The sequence below is a fragment of the Hydra viridissima genome, unplaced genomic scaffold (assembly GCF_058129835.1).
Source record: "Hydra viridissima isolate aposymbiotic clone 2 unplaced genomic scaffold, HvirCarnegie_v1 scaffold_16, whole genome shotgun sequence".
Lineage (NCBI taxonomy): Eukaryota > Metazoa > Cnidaria > Hydrozoa > Anthoathecata > Hydridae > Hydra > Hydra viridissima.
The window spans coordinates 5,393,056-5,413,782 of NW_028324315.1; the positions used below are offsets into that span (position 1 = coordinate 5,393,056).

The following is a 20,727-nucleotide window of genomic DNA, read 5'->3' on the forward strand; positions in this document are numbered from 1 at the left end:
GTAACGATATTGAATAGGAACAAATAATAAAAAAACAGGTGAATCAATAAGAGAAACGTATTTAAGACGATGATAATTTTTAGTCGATAACATTAGTTAGCGTTTGATAAGATAGCATCATCGTTTGATAATCACTACCATCATGGAAATCGAAAAAATATCACGAAAACGAAAACAAGATGTTGTCGATGATGATGATGAAGTATTTAAAGATGACATTGCTAAGAAAACAAACGATACAAAGCAGTGCGATGTAATGTTAAAGTATTGCAAATGCGTTAATATATTTTGTTTTTGCGAAATCGATATAAAATGTAAAAAAAATAATATTTTTTAGATGCAAAATAATAACGTTGTTCCACCTTGTTTATGTTCTAAATCGGTTATCGATGAAAGAATTAAAACTGTAGACCGATATCGAAAAATAATTACGGAATCGATGAAAGACATTTTGCAATGTGAAATATGCGAAGAAATACGGCTAATTAAAGATAATATTGTAATTAAATGCGAATGTTGTAAATTAAATATATGTAATAGTAAAATATGTCAAGAAGAACATCAATGGAGAAAAGATTTTGATTGGCGGCAATTTCAATTTGACGATATATGATATTTTTTTATGTAATGTGATTTTTTTTTTAGCAACAATAAAATGAATACGTTATTAAGCGGAGACGAAATGATCAAGAAAATAAAACGTTTGAAGAAAAAAATAAAGTCTTTGAAATACGAAAGGTATTTACTCAATAAAGAAGTTACAGATATGCTTTGTGAAAACGAAGATCTTATCGATAAAAACGAACAATTTAAAATCGCATTGGCTAAATTAAAAAAAAATACGTTTGTATTAAAAAAAGAAAATAGACTTATGAAGACAATGAAAAAATAATGTAAATATTATTATAATAATGTTAATAATTGTTTATCTTCTATTGAAATGTTATTTTCTCTAGCTATATCCGTTAATCTTTTTTGTAAAGAAATCATCTTTTCGTTTTCTTTCAAAGTGTTGATTGAATCGTTTAACCAATAGTACGGTAATTTGTTTAAATCTTTTTCATGTAGAAACGTTGAGTTGTGAGTGTTTTGTTCTGTTCTTAACCAATCAAATTGTTTAAGCAAAGCTTTGTTTTCGTTGTGTTGTAAAATGTTAACTTCGTTTTGAAAGATGCGAATAGGGTTAAATTCAAAAGTTGACGAATCAAAATCGTGTAAGTACATTTCTTCTTTATCTTCTATATCGTGCAAGAAAGCGTGTTTAGCTATTACGTCACAATATTTTAAAAATACATTTCTAATAAAGTTTCTGAATTCAAAAATTAATCGTTGATCAAAAACGTTGCTTTCTTGAAAATGCGATGCCAATATTTGTTTAAAATAGGACAAGTCGATATTATGTTTGATTTTTTCAAAACGTTGAAAGAAAAGTGAAGCAAAATAAGCACACCAACCGCCGCATAAAACAGTGTCGTATTTTTGATAAATCAAACGATTGTATGAAATGGTAAGATTTTGTATATTGTTTTCCAAAGAATAGCATTTGATAAATTGCGAAAAGTAATAAAATTGCGTGTTTGATTTTAAATCTTTTTTAGAATCTCGCAAAGTGGTGTCGATTTCGTTGTAATTAACAGACAAACTATCGATGTAGGAGTTTGTATTTATCAAACTCGCATTTTCAAAAAGTACGTTGCAAGATAAAAAAGACAGAGGAATTTGCTGATCGAAACTTTGTTTGCCGAAGCTATCAAAACAAAACAGATGATCTTTATCTATTCTCATTAACATTCGCCAATGTTCGCCTTTTTTATATGACGGATCGCTGTTATATATAATAAAACAACCTTTTCTGTTAAATTTTTTACTCAAATGCGAATAATCAAACGCATTTTGTATTTCGTCTAACGAATATACACCCAAATAATAATCATTAAATATCGGTTCCGAAGTGAAATAATCATGCAATGATTTGTTTGTAACCATATTGTTATTTTGTTATTATATTTTTTTTTTCTAGTATAAATAATATATTTATATATAAAAATGATGCGCACCATTAACGAAAATACAGCAGAACAAACGAATAAAGGTAAGCGTTTATTTTTTTTATTTTGACACTATATTAATTAATATATTTTGACCTTTTTAAATTGTATATAATGAAAGAAAAAAAATATGAAAAAAAACATTAAAAAAAATGGCTATTATAAAATATAAACCGAGACGAAATATCGATGATGTTGATGATGATGATGATGTTGATTTTAAAATAATATCTTCGGTACCGGTAAAAAAATCAAAAAAAATGGAGAAAAAAAAATTTCAAAAAAAGAAAAATCGAATGTAAAAAATTAAAATTTTGCAAACGAAAAACAAACTCGAGATATACCAACAATGCGATAAATAACAAATTAAATAGGGTCGGAAAGAGAATCGTAAAGCAGGTTTTGACAAAACGGAAATAATGTTTTTTTTTTTCAAAGTAGATCTGCGAAGAAGATGGTGGCTTATGGACATGGAGAGTATTCAAATTTCAAAAAATCACGTTTGCGCGAGAGAAATTTCCTTAACAGGATTGCGCGATCCTTTTGGATGTGTGTTAAATATTCATGCTGTTCCGTGCATTGATTATGATTATCTTCCGTCTAAATATCGAAACGCATTCGAATATTGTTGCAAGTTTATACACAAATTACCGTCTTATCCAAAAGTTAGTTTGTTGAATGGAAACAAATCGTTATTTACATCGACTGCAATATTATCATGTAAAAATGTTGTTGAATTTTTAATGAAACATATTGGTAAAAACGATGTGGTGTTGTATAAAGGTGGGATACACGAAAGACGATTTTGTGAGAAAAACAATATTTTATCGTACAACATCGAATTGTTAGGGGTGCCTAAATTTGAACACATCGCATCACCTTTTAAATATGGACAATGCGGTGGACATATTGATGATGGTGAAATTATCCATTGTCCATCTATAGAAATTATGTCGTATAACTATTATTTGAGTCAATATTGTATGGATGATTTATTTAAATTGAGAAATATATTACAATAATTTTTTTTATTAACCGTTTTTTTTATGATAAGCTTTAGAAAATAATGTGGAGGAGGAACCGATGGAAATCGATGAACCGGAAATTGAACAAAAAATATATCAAAAAGAAAATCAAGAAGAAGAAGAAGAACCTATGGAAATTGATTGATATTTTTTTTATTTAAAAAAAAAACGATGATGATGATGAAAAGAATATATATTTCATTTATTTATATATATATATTTTTTTTACATTTTGGATATGATTTTTTTTATAAATTTATCGTCCTAACAAGGCTCCACCGAGCAACGGTAAAACAGGTAGTCCGCCGCGTTGTTTTCTTTTTTTTTTGATTTTTTTCATTTTGTTATTGATAGCGCGATGAACGATTTGTCTAATTTTCTTTTGTTTTTTTTTTAAACCGGATCCTCGATATTCTTTCATGTATTTTCTTTCGTTGTTACCTCCACGATAGGTACGAATCAAAGTATAAGTCGACATTTTTTTTTTCTAAAGTTGTATGCGATTAAGATAATTCTTTTTATAATCTTCAAAGTTGTCAAAACAACGGTCTTCATCGTTTAACGTAATAGGGTATAAATCTTCTCTGCGAACGATATATTTCTTTTTTTGAATCGTATGTTCGATAAAATAACGATGCGTAGGAGCGAAAAAATTGTCCAATTGATTTTTGCTCGATGAGACTTTGATTATTTTGTAAACGTCGTTTTTATTCCAATACGATTCGGTTCTCGTCGAAGGTTTACTAAACGTGTCTCGATCGACAATCTTTGTTTGTCTTCGATAACACAACGTTCCCACGGATAACGGTTTTAAAATCGGTTTCTTTTCTTTTTCTATTCTGCTCGTATTGTTGTATTTCCATTGCGCTTTTCTTTTTTTTTGAGCAGACAAACGATCTTTCATTCGCATAATTTTACTTTCGTCAGTGTTTGCATCTAATTGAACAGGTGAAAAACCGCTATACGAACAAGGAGTAGAATTGATGACGTCTTGCAATTCTTCGACATACGCGTCCCAATTTTTTTTCACGCTAAGCTGTTCGCTCATTTTCAATCGTCTTACAAGACTTTCTAAAGTATAAATAGCTCTTTCCGCACGGTACGCATGACCCGTCTTGCTTGAAAAATGAAAAACGTCGTTTTTTTTGCACCAGTTTTTAAATAGAGAATTGAAAAATTCACCTCCTTTGTCCGTTTGTAGACGAACGCGTTTGTCAAACACTCTTTCTATTCCTTCAAACATGTTTTCAAAAGCTTTTGTAATCGTAGGCGGTTTTTTGTTTAGACAGCTTCGCAAATATATTTTTCTCGAAACGCCGTCGATCATCACCAAACAATATTTAGGTCTAAATATTCTTCTGTCGACGTTAAAAGTTCTCATATCTGCCAAATCGGCATGAAAATAAGTTCTAGGTTCGTTATACCTGTCCATGTCTGTTTCGTACGAATACGGTTTTCTCGGAGCCTCGCTTTTATCGAAATCGGTTTTCGTTTTTATTTTTTTCGTTGTCGACCAAGCTTTTAACAATTCTTTGATCGAAACAAACTCGTTTTGCGTTTTTAAAACCTCGTTCAACAAGACAAGCAATTTTTCGTCTATTTCGTTTTTATTTTGTTTCGCATCGCTTAAGTAACGATAAATTTTATCTCGTCGACCTAAAATAAACAGCTTGCTTTTAATGTTTGTTTTCCATTGCTCGATAAGTTCGTGCAAGCGAGACAGCGTCGTCATGATCGAGTGTTGTATATTTTAGGTTGTCTAATCAAGTCGAGGTTTTTGATTTTTAATTTTCTAAAAATAAGGCTGATGTATTTTATTTCTTCTGCTTCTGAATCGTTTTCGAACAAATTAAAAAAAGCTGTCAAATAAATATGCAATTCTTTTGTTTTCGAATTCAAAACGCAACCCATCACCAAAAACATGATGAAACGAGCAAATACAGCAAATATTCCGTGTGTTGTTTCGCGTAAAGAAGCGTTGAAATCGCTCAAAAACTTATCGACAAGAAGATTGTTCGACACGTTCATTCGATACGTTTGATACAATTCGGCTACGTCTTCTTCGCTTCTAAATGGTAACTCGTTTTCAAACGCAAAACTCTGATAAAGCAACGGCAAAAATTCGTCCCATTCGTTTTCCTTTGCAAAAGTTGAAAAATTTTCAACAGCTTTTAACAGCGGGGCGTGCTCTTTTACAATGTACGCCTGATGCTTTTTTACAAACTCGCTCATTATAGTTTTTAAATTTTGCGATTGGTAATCAAATCTAGCGTAACAAGATAATAACGAGTATTCCCACTCTCTCAAGTTTTTTTCCACGTTTTTAAAAAAACGTTTGGCTATTGTCCCCGTTTGAATAGACGATTCGTCAAGCCACGATTTGTCAAGCAAACCGCTCATGATGGGATAATAAGGATCGTTTTTCAAATCTCTTTGCACTGTAACGCTTTCCAGTTCGACGTTGCTTTTTTTAAAATTAACGTTGTCAGCTTTTATTTCCATCTTCCAAATTTTCGAAAACGTAAACGAATCGTCAGCAAGCGAAATTCCTCCCGTAACCGAACGAATTACGTTTTGATAAAACGCGATTTTATCCCTGTCTTCGAGTTTAGTTTCGTTTGGTTTGTCTCTGTTTGTAAGATGTTCGTATAACCTTTTTAAATTTTCGTTGGTCTTTCGCACGTTGTTACCGTATACGACAAAAACGTTCAAATCGTTCAATCGAGGTTGCGTTATTTCTATGCGATGACGTATTTCCATGGTGAAGTTGTATAAATCGTTCCATCCGATAGTGACGGAAGATTGACACATTCGGTTTAAAAACAAACGCACGTCTTTGTGTTCGTAACGCGTGTCGGGAAATAACAAATCACCTTCAAACTTGCGAAAACGTAACAAATATTCGTCTTTGCGCATTTCGTCGATAAATTTAGTTTTTTCTTCTTCTTCTTCTTCTTCTAAAAGCGTTTTTTTCGCTACAGAAGGGGAATAACTCGAGACGGTGTCGCTTATACCGCTCGAGGTCGAACTCGTTAAACGATAATTCGCTCCTCTTTGCGAACGAAGCAAACGAGACAGTTCCATTTGTTTCACGCGGTCCGAAAACGCGTTGGTGTAATTACGTTTTACAAGTTGACCGAACAAACTTCCGTTTCTTCCCGTTTGTTCCCACGCTTCCCATAAAGCGTTATCGGTTACGGCTACGGTTTCGTTTTGCATTACGTTTTGCAATTTCATGTCTGACAACGCCATGCGATTGTATTCTTGTTCGTTTCTCATGCGATGAGTAAAAGGATCTTCGTTTAAATTTTGTAAAAGGATGAGTAAAAGGATCTTCGTCATCTCGATTCTCGACGTTATCTTTATCGTTAGCATCGGCGTCTTTTACAAAAAGGCGTTGTCTTTGCCAAACGTTTTCTCTCATGTTTTTTAACAAATCAAAAACAGAATTTAAGTTCATTTTTTTTTTTTTTAATTTATTTCATGTAATCAATATCGAACTTTAATCTTAACAAATCTATGATACAAGTTTTTTTTTTCTTCGTAAGATACGACATATAATTGGTTGCGTGAACGTTTATTTGTTGCAAGTATTTATGGAAATCGTTCGAATTGAAATATTCTTTTAACGCCGTTATGTTTTCGCAAACAAACGCTTTTATTGTTTCGTTTTTATCCTTTTGTTTTTTTCCCGTAAACGCATGTTCGTCGGGATACGGATACAAATGCATTTTTATAAATTCTTTTATCAAAGAAATGACGTTTTCTTTAAAACATTTTGCAAACATTCGTTTTTCTTTATCGCTCATCAATTCGCATTTGCCAAATTGGACAGGGTTGTAATGTTTTATCATGTGCAACAGCAAAATTTCAATTTCGTTTCGATCGAAATCTTTGCGTTGTTTCATGTTCGGTATAAAAAAACAAGCTCTCAGTTTGAGTTTGATTCTCGTGTTTTGTCTTTTTAATTTTTTTTTGTCAATTTTTCCAAACTCCGCTTCGTTACGTTCGTAACTTTGTTTGATTTGTCGCTGTTGTCGTTGTTGTTGTTCTTCTTCTTTTTTTAACGATAAATAAGCGTTTAATTCGTCAAACCACGATTCGTCGTACGTTTGTTCAAAAATGTTTGTTTTTTCTTTTTCTTGTAGAATTTCGGTAGACCGTTCGTTATCGAAATCTTGTTTAATATTCATCGTCGTCTTGTTTCGTTTTTTTTATTCGTTTGAGCAAAGCATCGGCTCGTTTGATCAATTTTCTTCTTTTTATTTCTCTTTTTTCTTTCTTTCGGCAATGTTGTTCTTGTTGCTGTTGCTGACAAAGAATCGTTTCATCGACATTGTGCAATTTTATATCTTTTTTTGCATCGTCAAGCGGGGGGTGAGTATTTTTTAATTCGGGGGGTTTGTTATGACACGATTTTAAATAAAAATGCTGATTACGATCTTTAACTTTGACGTACGGAAAGGCTTGAAAAGAAACAAGTTTTTTAGCGACGCTCAAGCTCGAATAATCAAAATCGCATTCGCCTTTACCGTCTACGGGTACAAAAACTTCTTGCCGTGCGGGATTGTTTAACGAACTTCTCAATCGAGCCACGCTGCTATTTTTTCGAAAAAAAGCCAAATGTTTTCCCTCTTTCGTTTTATCGTCTAACAAATCGACTATGGGATGTTTCAATCTGCTTCCGCCAGACGGAAACTCGTTTCGAAACATGGCGTGAATAGCCGAACACGCGTTGAACGCTATTACCAATTTATAATGAACTTGCAAATTTTGCCAATGTATCGAATGATTGGGAACGCTGTGAAAAATAGTCATGGTACCCAAACCGTGATGCGAACCGCTAGAACACAGCGTCAAATATTGTTCGCTTTTTACACACAAAGGACTTATGTCGTCAAAAAGTATTAACGTTTTGATGCGTCTTTTTTTGTTGTTTTGAACACCGAACGCCTCCAAACTTAAAGAAGAAATTCGTAATATTTCTTGATCCAATCGTTCCACGCTGTCTACGATGGTCAAATATACAGCTCGAATGCGATTGTAATCAGAACTCGCGATGGAACGCCAAGCTTCGAGTTGAGACGATGAAGTTTGTCTACTTTGCAAAACAAAAAGCATTTCCGCGTGAGGATATTTTCCAGATTTAATCAGGTTCAAAGCCAAAATTGTTTTTCCGCAATTGGTAGGACCCAACAGAATGGCGTTTTCAGGATAAGCGTCTAAACGAGGTTCGAATATGTGATGTTTTGCCTTTTGTTTCTTTTCCAACGTTCCATCTCCCCGTTCTGTATAACACGGTTCGAAACCTTTCTCTTTTAACAAACGAAACAAAAAATCTTTATTTTTATCGATTTCTTATTCTTCTTCTTCTTCTTCTTCTTTTTCTTCTTCTTGTTGTTGTCGTTGTTGTTGTTGTTGTTGTTGTTGTTGTTCTTCTTCTTGTCGATTTTTTTCAAAATATTTTTCTCTTTCTTTTATTCTTCGAATCATTTCAAGAGTCATTTCGTTCATCATTTTTTTTTTTTTTTTATTATTAATTTTTTTTTTTTCTTCTTCTTACAATTATATAAAAATATTCTTCTTACAATTATATATAAATATTCTTCTTACAATTATATAAATTTAACAAAAATGTTTTTTTTTGTTTAACAAACGTTTGTTTCTTTTAAAATGAGGAAGGGTGTGATGTTCGATCATCGTGCGTCTATTTTGATAAACTAACCATTCGTTTACGATATTTTCTTCGCATGCTTTTAACGCTGCAATATGTTCGTCGCTACACATTTTTTGCAAATCGCCTTTGCAACTCTTGTTCAAATCTCGAACGGGTTTTAAACGATAATGATCGCGTATTTCTCCCATCACGCCGTCGTTAAAAATGTAAAGTTTGCTGTTGATGTTTTTAGCAAAGTCGAGCGTGTTTTCTATTATGCGAATTCCGTTTACGTTGCTTTGCATGCGATTTTGCAACACCATTTTTTTCTTTACGTCTACGTCGTCATCGATTTTGCAAACATAATCTTCGAAACAAAGTGCCGTTTTGTTCATACCTTTAGCCGTAATTTTTTCGCTTTTGTCTCGAGTTTTGAAATTGATTTTTTTCAAAGAATAACACTTGGGAGCTAAAGCTACAGCTTCTTGTATGTACCACGGAGAAGGTACTTCTTCTTGAAAATAATCGGCTTCTTTGGCATGACTGTCGTCGTAACGATAATTGTTCTTGTCCAAATTGCTATAATCTAACCAACGTCTAGTATCGGAATTTTCGTAAAGACGTCTGTCTATATAATCTCTAAATCGTTCGCCGTTGTTGTTATTATCGTACGAATAATGGTTAACAGCCACTCCGTACGAATCCGTATCGGCCAATAACAATTGAACGTCGCATTCGGGTAACGCTTGTTGAAAACTCCAACGAAAACGATTGATTTGATTTTTGGCTAACGACAAAACGGTAGCGGCCGTCAATCTCAAAGTCTTTATTTTTTGTTTTCTCTTTTCGTGAACGACCAAAAAAACGCATTCGTTCAAATTGTTGTCATCTCCAAACACCCATTCCAACACGTGTTTTTCTTCTTCTTCTTCTTCTTTTTCTTCGTCACCTCCACCACCACCACCACCACCACCACCTCCACCACGACGATAAGGCGGAGCTAAACAAACAATCGATTTGCTGTCACGAACGATGCATTCTCTCAAATATTCTTTGTAATAATCGTCGTAAGTATAATCGGGAGTAACGTACGTTCCGTCTAAACGCACGCGATGCGCAAAAGTATCCAATTTGTATTTTTCGACGGGTTCGCAAATCAAATTTTCGTCGTCGTCTACGAACAAATACAAAAATCGCGGCTCGATCATTTCCGTAGCTTCTTTCGTCGTAACTCCTTCTTCGTCGCACAGCATTTCGAGCACTCTTCTCGTACGAGCTACCGTTCGTTGTAACGTTTTTTCTTGATGGTTCACGTGCACGCTGGTGTTGTGTTTAGCGGCGTCTTGACAAAGCCAACCGTAATGTCCGTTGGTGCAAAGCTTGCAATTTTCGGCCGTGATCTTGTCTCCTCGCAAAAGCGCTTCTTGTCTGCGAGCGATGTTGTTTTTCACCATGTCTCTTGCCAACGGAAAAGTCCAACACGGCACCACGTAATAAATTTTGTTCAATCGACAACCCCAACGTTCTATCAAGTCCAACAAACACGGAAAATATTCCACCGTATCGTGCGCCGACAAACGAAAAACTAACTTGGGCGTTTTGTTCAAAGGCAACGCGTACGTGTCGTTTTTTAACTTTTTTCTCGTTCTTTCGATTTCGTAAGGACTCAATTCTTCGGGAACGGTTTCGCGTTTTTCGATCATGGGCGAATAGCCTCCCATCGCGTCTTGGTATTCTTCTTTCATCTCCACGTTGGCGTACACCAAACACGTTTTGCCGAATCCGTTTTGAGAAAAATCGCCGTATTTTTCTTTTATTTGTTCTAACGTCACGCACGAATAGTCCATTTCGCCCGCTTGAAAAACGAGAGGTTGCAACTGCGCTCGAGCGTATTGTCCGTTTTCGTCGTACATTTTTATGCATTGTCGATACGAGGGCAGTTTGGCGATCGGATAATCGTCCGTATCGGCTGCAAATTTGCATATTCCGTTGGTAGCCATTCCGCCTTTGAGCATTTTTTCGATCGTTTCGTGATGCTCTAACGATTGAGGAAAACGAATGGAAATTCCGCTGTTGACAGAATTGAACAAGCTGGCAAATTTAAAAACGGAAACCACCTTCATCATGTGATAACCCGTGTTTTCGAACATCTTGTTGTCAAAATCGATCAACACGGCTCACAAGCTCGTGGTGTCCATCGCGGCGTACAATTTCAACAGAGGTCTCAACGTTTTCAACTTTAAAAGTTCCCACATCCGTTTCGCGTTGGCGTAGGCGGGTTCTATTCTTTTCATTTCTTCTTCTTTTGTTTTGCTTTTGCTCAAATAGTTTTCTGCAAACGCTTCTAACGACGGACAGCGTTCGTATTCGAGATCCAAATGTTCGTCGTTAATGTGTTGATAGGGAAACACGGTTTTTTTGTTCAACAAAGACCTCAGTTCTTTCGTTTCGCATTCGTTCAAACCGTTCGCCGGCGGAAGAAGGTTTTCTTCTTTCAAAAACGCCATCATGTTTTCTCGCACTTCGGCTTGCAATTTTTCGCCGAGCATGGAAGTGGCAGAATCCAAAGATTGGTTCAATATTTTCAAACAGTCCAACACGCGCACCGTGTTGTCGAACGAGTAAAGCGCAATTTTCGAAGAGCTCTTGGCGATCGCAAACAGCTTATCTTCCAACGAAACGTGTTGACACGTCTCTTTGTATTTTTCTTCTTCTTTTTGTTCTTCTTTTATTTCTTCTTCTTCTTCTTCTTCTTCTTCTTCTTCTTCGCCGCGAGGCATTTAAAAAAAGCTGAAACAATTGCCAAACGAACAGTTCAAATTCAAAACTTGATTGTCGAACCACGAATTGTGCGCATACACGTTTATGACGGGATCCAGTTCGATTTGAGCGCCGTAACTCATGTTGCAGCTGTTGTGAGCCAAACCGATCGTTTTTCCCGTCCAATGACAGTGATCCACCACCACGTGATCTTCAAACAATCTCATCAGCTTGTCGTGTTGCGTCGCGTACGCTTTGGTCAACGTTTCGTTGCCGCCGCACAATATTTCTCTCGTTCCCGGTTTTCTACCGTCACCGCACAGTTGATAAGCTTTGCTCAACATCACGTTAAAAAAAACGTCGTATTCGGGACGCGACGCTCCGTACGCTTTTACCATCTCGATCCACGGATGACTTCTTTTTTTTAAACTTTCGTTAATCGTCTTTAACAAGCGGGGAGGGCGGACAACATCGTCGTCTGAGGAACGCAAAGGAAACGTTCGTTGGTTATCCGTTCGTAAAACGGAATCAAAAGGTTCCACGTTTTTTCGGGTTCGGGTTCGCTAAACAGTTCGAGATCAAACACCTCTCTGTCCGTAACGTCGGCTTTTTCTCCGAAACATTCTTCTAACACGCACAAACAACGATAAAATCGCGCCGGTTCGAACAAAAACTCTTTCGTCGACTCGTAATCTTTACCCACCAACCATTTTTGAGTGTTTAACTGCAGATCGTTTGTCAAATCCATGCGAGTGAGGCCTTTAAACAACCATCGTTTGACGTTTTCTCTTTTGATCGGTGGTGGTGGTGATGATGATGATGATGATGATGATGATGATGATGATGATGATGATGATGATGATGATGATGATGATGATGATGATGGTAACGAGTCCACCTCTGGGTCGCGAAGCAACCCGGAGGTGGGGCCTGCCTGCCCCATGCCGCCGCCGCCCGCCGCCGCCGCCGCCCCCGATCCCAAGGCAGGAGCAACATCACCAGCAGCAGCAGCAGCAGCAGCAACGTCAAACAGAGGTGATTTCTTTCGTCGAACGTTCAAATCCAGTTCTTGTCTGCACACGGTACAACGTTTGACTAGTTTTTCGTCGTTCCACAACGATCGTCGTTCTTCTGCGCTCATTCTAAGCTCGGTGTGAAGCGGTTTCAACACGTCGATCATGTATCGCTGCACGCTCTTCGCGATCGTCACCATGTCAAAACATCTCAAATCGGAAAAGTCGCCTCCTTTTTCGTAAAGGCATTCTTCGAACGCGGCTCGTCGTTCGAGTCTCAACCAAGGATGGTTCATCTCCGTCGGCAGTTTGCTCAACGGGCTACGAGACATGCTCTCTTCGGTGTTTTCGTAATACCAAGTCACGCACGTGCGATTTTCGCCAAACAACAATCGAGCCAAAGGCGGATGGGTGCAAAACAGCGAAAACGTGTGACAAAAATACTTTTGCGAACCCAACTCTCTCGTGGTGGGAGTCGTTTTTTCGCGACGGCTTTTCACCAGTTCTGTTTCCGTGTCGAACGTCATGAAAAACGGAGGCGCCACTCTCGAGCTGCCCAGAAAAGATTCGTTTTCTCCGTAATAGCCGTGTTTGGAAAAAGCAAACTGCGTCTTGCTGTAAAACCCTTCGCACAAAGGCGAATGGTTGTTCAAATGAGTGAAAAACAACGAACACTTTTCGCACTGCTGCATTTTTTGCAAACGGGCGGTCGATTTTTCGTAATAAAAACAATGACGTAGCGTCAACATGGAACAAGCGTGCAAGTTGCCGCTGCGTGCACCTCCTTCTTCGTTTTCTTCTTCTTCTTCTTTTTCTCTCAAAAAAATCTTCAACGTGTTTCTGTTTAGCAAACGAACGTTAGCAGCCTCTCGATCTTCGCGCGACGAAAACTTTTTGTGCTTGTTTTATTCTTCGGAAAGACACTTTCGACTTTCGAACAGACACTTGATAAACGCTTTCGTTTTTCTGACCGCTTTTCTCTTGAAACTCTTCATGTAATAAATCGCGTTGTTGTTTTTTTCGCGATACGTCCACACTTGCACGTTGCGATCGAGGAAATATTCGTCGTACGCAAAATCCTGACACGTTTCGCGTAACGTTTCGATCAACACGAACGGCTTTTTTAGCTTTTCCAACGCCGCTCTTTGAATTTCGATTTGTTTTTCGGTCAGTCCTTCTTCCAACAGTTCGTAAAATTCGCTTTCTTCTTCAATGTCAACGTTACCGACCGCGTTACCGTCTTCGTCGATGTTGTCATCGTAACGCGATTTTAAAAACTCTTTCCACTTTTCCAACGAATCCACGTTCAACTTGCTCAGCGTTAACGAAACGACCATCGCGGGGTAAAAACACAATCCTTCTCCGAACAACGGCGAATAATCCAAAAAAGTTTGCTCTTTTTTCCACGCGTCAAATCCGTTGTTGTTGTTGTTGCTGTTGTTGTTGTTGCTGTTGTTCTTGTTGTAAAATCGACGCACGTTTACAGCAGTCGTCGCATCGTCTACGCTACCACCACCGCGTTGCCACGGTCCAGCGATTTCCCATCGATTTTGTTCTGCTTCGAGAAGGAGGTTTTTTTCGCATCTCTTTTGTCGTTCTTTTTCGTTCTTTTTTTCCCTTTTGATTTTCGCCTCTTCTTCGGTCAACGTTTCTTTGTCTTTTCGTCTTTTGTTTCGTTGTCTTTCGTTCTTTTTTTCCCTTTTGATTTTCACCTCTTCTTCGGTCAACGTTTCTTTTTCTTCTCGTCTTTTGTTTCTTTCTCTCTCGTTCTTTTTTTCCCTTTTGATTTTCAGCTCTTCTTCGGTCAACGTTTCTTTTTCTTCTCGTCTTTTGTTTCTTTCTCTCTCGTTCTTTTTTTCCCTTTTGATTTTCAGCTCTTCTTCGCTCATTTGATGTACTCTTTTAGAACCGCCGCCGATCGTCGTCAGTTGTTTCATCACTTTCATCCTTTTACCGTCGACTTGTTGTTGTCGAACGTTAGACACCGCTTCGAAACGAAGCAAGCACAACACGCTCCAACCGCTCTTTTTCATTCCCATCGAAACGGCGCATTTTTCCAAAATTTTTTTTGATGATTTTTCAACGAAATCGCGTACGACAGCACGTTTACCGAATACACCGGGCTTTTGTATTCTTGCAAACGAATCTGATAATATTCGTCGTCCACGTCGTATTCCACACCCAAACAATAAGCCATTGTAACGTTGTACTCGACGTAATACGTTTTGTTAAAACACGACAAACGATTCGGTTCCAAAAACGTCTTTTCGTAAAACGTTTTAATCATATCGTTTATTTTTTTTTCGATCGAATGGATCGTTTCAGAAGCTTCGTCGATAACGGCTTCGTTGACTATTTCTTCGTCCTCAAAAAAGTTTTTCGATTCGTACACCAACCTGTTTAACACGTCCTCGTTTTTAAACTCTTTTCTTTTGAATTTCATACTTTTTTTTTATTATTATTTCTCTGAAAAAAAAAAATTACAATTCATTACAATAAAAAAAACAATCAACAGTTTTTATAAAAATCGATCACTTTATGATTTTGTTGCGGATAACCGATAACGTTTCCTAAATACAATCCTTTAACATCTTTAACACGAGACAAAGCGGTATACAATTGTCCCGGAGCAAATTGATACGAAGAAAACACCACCAGTTTGTCAAACGTACAACCTTGCGCTTTGTGAACGGTCATCGCGTAAGCCAAAATAAGCGGATAGTTTGTTCGACTAGAAACCACCGTTTCGCCTTCGTAATGTCTTTCTTCGATATTTTCGATTAACGTCGTTTGGTTTTCGTTGTTGTTTTTGTTGAATCTAACGTATATGCAACGTTCTTCTATTTTAGTTATCGTTCCCAACGAACCGTTGTGCAAACGTCCGTTCAAATTTTTAACCAACATTACCATCGCTCCCACTTTTACTTCGAGTTTTTGAGGTAGCTGAAAAGAATATCCGCGAGCGTTGTAATCGCTGCTCGTAAACACGTAAGTTTTTTCGTTTTTGATCAGACTCAACATGTAACGATTGTGAACGTCGCATTTGGCGTTTTTAAAATAAAGTCGAGGAACGTTCAAAGGTAAATCTTCTTCGTAACGCGAATTGAGAAACGACAAGCTTTTACTCGACGCCACCCCAACACGAATTTCGCGAAGCACGTTCGCAAACGCTTCGTCTTTTTGTCGTCTCGACGTTTTCAGTTCTACTTTTACAAAATTAGTTTCTTTCCAAGTTTCGCTTTCAAAACAATACTTTCCGCTCACCGGCGATATTTGAAAAAAATCTCCGCTCACGATCACTTGCACACCTCCAAACGGTCTATCGTTTCCTCTTGCCGCTTTCACCGAACAATTTAAAAGATCGAAATAACTTCCGTCTAACATGCTTATTTCGTCGATGAACAACACTTCCAATTTTTTCCACGTTTCTTTTGTGATTTCGTTCATTTGTTTTTTAAACCTTCCGCCGATTCCTATCCCGCCTAACGAATGCAACGTTGTTCCGTCTTCAAACAGGCTAGCGGCTATTCCAGTGCTTGCCGTCATACGACATTCCCTTCCGATCGATTTTAAATAACGATAGCATTTTCGAATCATGTAACTTTTACCGCAACCGCCGCTTCCTGTTAAAAAAACGTTTTTTTTAGCATCCACGTTTTTCATAAATAAAATTTCTTCTTCTTCTTCTTCTTCTTCTTCTTCTTCTTCTTCTTCTTGCTGTTGTTGCTGTTGTATTTTATTCGTCATTTTTTTTATATGTTGTTTTTTTTTTAGATCGATAAGTTTTTTATACGTTTTTTAGTTGTTGGTTCAGCTGTTCCATGATGTAAAAAAAATCGTCTTGGCAATATATGACGTAACTAATAAAGCGTGCAATTGTCATGACGATAAACTAATATTGAATTGTACTTTGACCTTTAAACGTAGTTTTATTGTAAACACATCCTGTTATGTTTATATCGTTACCTTGCCAATACGTGACGTATATCTGACGTAATTATTAAAGTGTGCAATTGTCATGACGATAAACTAATGTTGGTTTAAACTTTGAACTATAAACATTGTTTTTATTGTAAAAGCATCCGTTTATTTAATCAGCTGTTTAAACCGTTTTATAGTATAAATACGTCGTTTTTTACGATAAAAATCATTCAAAACCAAATCGAACAAGAAGCAACAACTCTCATCAAGAAGAAGAAAAAAAAAATGAAATTTGGTTATCCTAACTTATCCGAAGCTACTTGCTACATGATTTCAAACGTAGAAAAAGTAGTCAACGATTCTATCAACGGAGGGGGTTATGTTCAAGCTCACGTAGTTCCTCTTTTTCAACTGGACACTCTCACTTTGAACAAAGTGTATACGACTGTCGATTCTACTTTTTACAGCAAACCCATCAAAGTGAATTTGCCTTTGAAAGCGGATCGACGTTGGACGACCATCAAAAACGGCATGCCTTCGTATTCCCTGCTCGAATTTAAAAAAACCCTCAAACATCACATGCTCTTTTACAGAGCAGAAAAAAAGTTTTGCAATGACGATCCTTCTGTCAAACGAACCATGATTTTGAACAACAACAAAGAAAGATCATACGAAATCCGCGATGAAATGGATCTCTTTTGCGTTCAACTCGTCGATACTTCTAACCCTGAAATCATGATGAAAATCATCAAAGAATGCGTCAATTATCAAAACGCTGTTTGGAATCGCGAACATTGTGAAAATCCTTGGAAGGCTAAGAAAATAATGAACAACGAGTTTAACGTTCAAGAAATTACCGCTATCGAATTTTGCATTGATAACAACGAAAGATTGAGAAAATTTTTCATTCCTTTTTATCCCGAGGCAGAACAAATTAACGCTGTCGATATCACATTGTAATTTTTGCTCTCTTTTATGTTATTAAAAAATATATATATATTATTTTAAAATTGCTTTTTTTTTTCAGATTGTAAAAAAAAAAAAAATGTCATTTTCTACTTGTTTGGAAGTATACGATGAACTATCTACTCATTTGGAAATACACGATGAAGTATCTAGTTGTTTGGAAGTATACGAACAACAATGCAATAAAAAGCTGTTTTGGATTGATGTTGATTGGAAAGAAAACGATTGGAGAGAAAACTTGTATCGGTACGACTTGACTCCGTCGCTCGATCCTTCGATTGTTCGTAAAATAAAAGTTCGTTATCTTTACAACTCTAAAGAACTCGTTATTTTAGATCGAAAACTTAACGAATTTGATTACAAATATCCAGGTCTTACTTTGGTTAACGCTTTGATGTCATCTTTTAGCAAGCAAATAGACTTGCGAGAACAAACGTTCGAAGATGAACACGAAAAACTCAAAATCGATTACGAAAGAATCGAAACGAGACTAAAAAGCATGCGCGAAGAAATGTTTGACATTTTTTACTTTGGCAACAGGATGATACCGACTACGACAAAAAAAGCAGACGACGAAGCGTCTTTTCGGGATTTTGATTTTAAAAACGATCCTCATACTGTAACTCGTCTGACTTTTGAAGGCGAATGTTTAGAGAAAGATGGAAACGTCTCTTCTACAGTAACGTATTTTTGGATCGATATCGGATTGAACGATAACAACTTGATTTGGAAAACAAAATTGTTCGATCACATCGAAGCTTTTTTGGCGTTGCAATCGACAACTCCGCATTTTGTCACTTCGAACACTGTCTCTTTTGTTCGTAAAATAAAAGTTTGCTATTTTAATGATAGCGAACCGCTCAATCTACACTTTACACTAGATCGTGAGGTGGACGAATCTGATTATAAACACCCTAAAAAAATGTTTGTAAAAGCGGTGCTAACCTCGTTTAACCAACAAATCAATTTGCACGCTGAAATATTCGAAAAGACAAAAGAAAAGCTCACCTCGCAAATGAAACTAATCGAAGACAGAATTCAAGAAATGTACGAAGATATGTTTTACGAAAGCGAAACGATACAATCGCACGAATTCGAATACGACACGTGTTCGCAATGCAATATAGACGAATACGGTGATTGGGACGAGAAATCGGACGTTTTTATTTGCAACTTGTGTAAAATTAAAAAAAAAAGCGATATAATAATTATTATTATTATTATTTAAATACAATTTTTCTTATAGATGGATAATAAAAAAAAAAGAAAAATAACAAATGCAGAAACGGATAACGAAGAAAAAAGACAGGTGAGAAGATTAAAATTTGAACAAATTGCTTATCAACTTGCGAGTGATTGGAAACGATTGGGAAGGCTATTAAACATAGACGAAGACGATCTCGATTGTATCGATATCGATTATAAATTTATAAGAGAAAAAAGTTTTAAAATGTTAACCAGTTGGTTTAAACGAGAACAAAGAACAAGAAACGAAAACGATATCGAAAAAGAACTATCGCTTAAAATTCAACAGATTGGTCGATACGATATTTGTGCAAAATACAATTTTTTATTTTAGACGGAAAAAATAAAACCACCTCCTTTGGTTATACAACAACAACAACAACAACAACAACAACAACAACAACAACAACAACAACAACAACGAGTCGTCGTAGATCCTTACGGTTTAAAAGAAAAGGGTTTAAACCCTGACCAAAGATTGTCTTTTTATAACAACCAAATAAAAAAATTCTAATAAAAAAACACACATTGTCATTTTTTTTTCAGATGCTTGACTGTTTGTGCAAACGATGTGAAAAAAAACATTTTGAAAAAAAATCGCTAGAATGGAAAACGTCTCGTTTCATGCAGCATATTCGAAGAAAAAAAGAAGATATTCGTCAACTCAGAAAGATTGATTCGATTTGTTGCGATTGTGCGTGTTGTCAAGTCGAAAAGCAATTGAAAAAAGAAAAAAAAGAATCGCTTTTACAACTCGCAAACGACAAATTAGTCGATTGGTTAGAAAATCACGAATGTTTTGCTAATTTTTACAAAAAGAAAAAAATGTTCGTTGAAGAATTGTTTGCAAAATACGACGTTTACGTTGTAGACAAAACATCATTAACTTATTGTAAAAATCACGCTCGTACAATAATTCAAAACGAAGAAGGAAAATCGATGATTATCGACGATAATCCTTGTTTGTGTAAATTTTTATCTTGATTATATATATATTTTCTTTATCGTTTTTTTAGCATATTAATATTAAAAATGGTACGCATTCTTCATTTGTCAAAAAGCGAGTTGCGAAAACCGAGACTAACCAACGTGAAAAAAATACCGTATATGGAAGAATATCTCGTTATATCTCCTCATCACACTGCTTTTTACGGAACCAAACCTTTTCCTTATCCGAGAAATTCTCACGTTAAAAATTATCCGCTCCTTAGATCGATCAGAGGAGATATTTACATTGTTCAAAACGATGACGAAGGAAACACTGTCGATATCGATAAGGATATTATAACTCGCTTGCCCGAAATAATGAAGAAAGATGAACGACAACGAAGTGAAATGTGCGAGCAATTAATGAAAGATGATGTTAAAATAATATCATAATAAATTATGTTTATTTGTTTATTTTTTCAGATATATAAAATATTTGTTTGTTTTTTCAGATAAATAAATATATAATATGAAATACCAAGAACTTATCAACGCTATTGCTCCTCGTATTGGAAAAGATTGGAAAAAATTGGGAAGAGAGATAGGTCTCTATCAACATCTTTTGGACTCTATCGATTACGATTACGATCGAGAAAAATTTTACGAAAAATGTTACGAAACCATTAGAAGATGGTTAAGATGTATGGGTTACTCAACGGAAGATATATTAACAAACGAAGAATGCGCTTATTGGAATCAAATATTTACCAAAATAGGACGAGAAGATCTATTGTTTATTTAATTACTTATTAATAAAAAATACATATTTTTATTTAGATAAAAAATAACATACAGTGGAGAAATCCTTGAGTGATGAAATAAACGAAGCCTTTGATAAAGTTATGTTGTTTGGTCAACTAAAAAACGAAATCGATAAAAACGAACAAGATAAATCGTTGTGCTGTTGCAAATGTTGTTGCAACGAATTTTGGAAAATTTACTGGAAAGATTATTTCGAAAAAATTGTATATAACGTCGTTTTTAAAAAATAATAAATATATATTCTCTTTAGTACATAAAATGAATACTGATGAAAAAATCCTCTATCTATTGACTGAAGTCGAATGCAAGATTAGAGTCATCGATGATCATAAAACGGGCGAAGA

The 20,727-nt window shown here is 35.8% G+C and overlaps 1 protein-coding gene across 1 annotated transcript; it reads right to left on the reverse strand.

Annotated features, from left to right (window-relative positions):
• Positions 1-15,010: 15,010 nt before the first annotated feature.
• LOC149877682 (ATP-dependent DNA helicase PIF1-like) lies at positions 15,011-16,048 on the reverse strand. The gene has a single exon (XM_090073593.1). It carries the CDS (start codon positions 16,046-16,048, stop codon positions 15,011-15,013), a length of 1,038 nt encoding a protein of 345 aa, XP_089929719.1.
• Between the last annotated feature and the right edge of the window lie 4,679 nt (positions 16,049-20,727).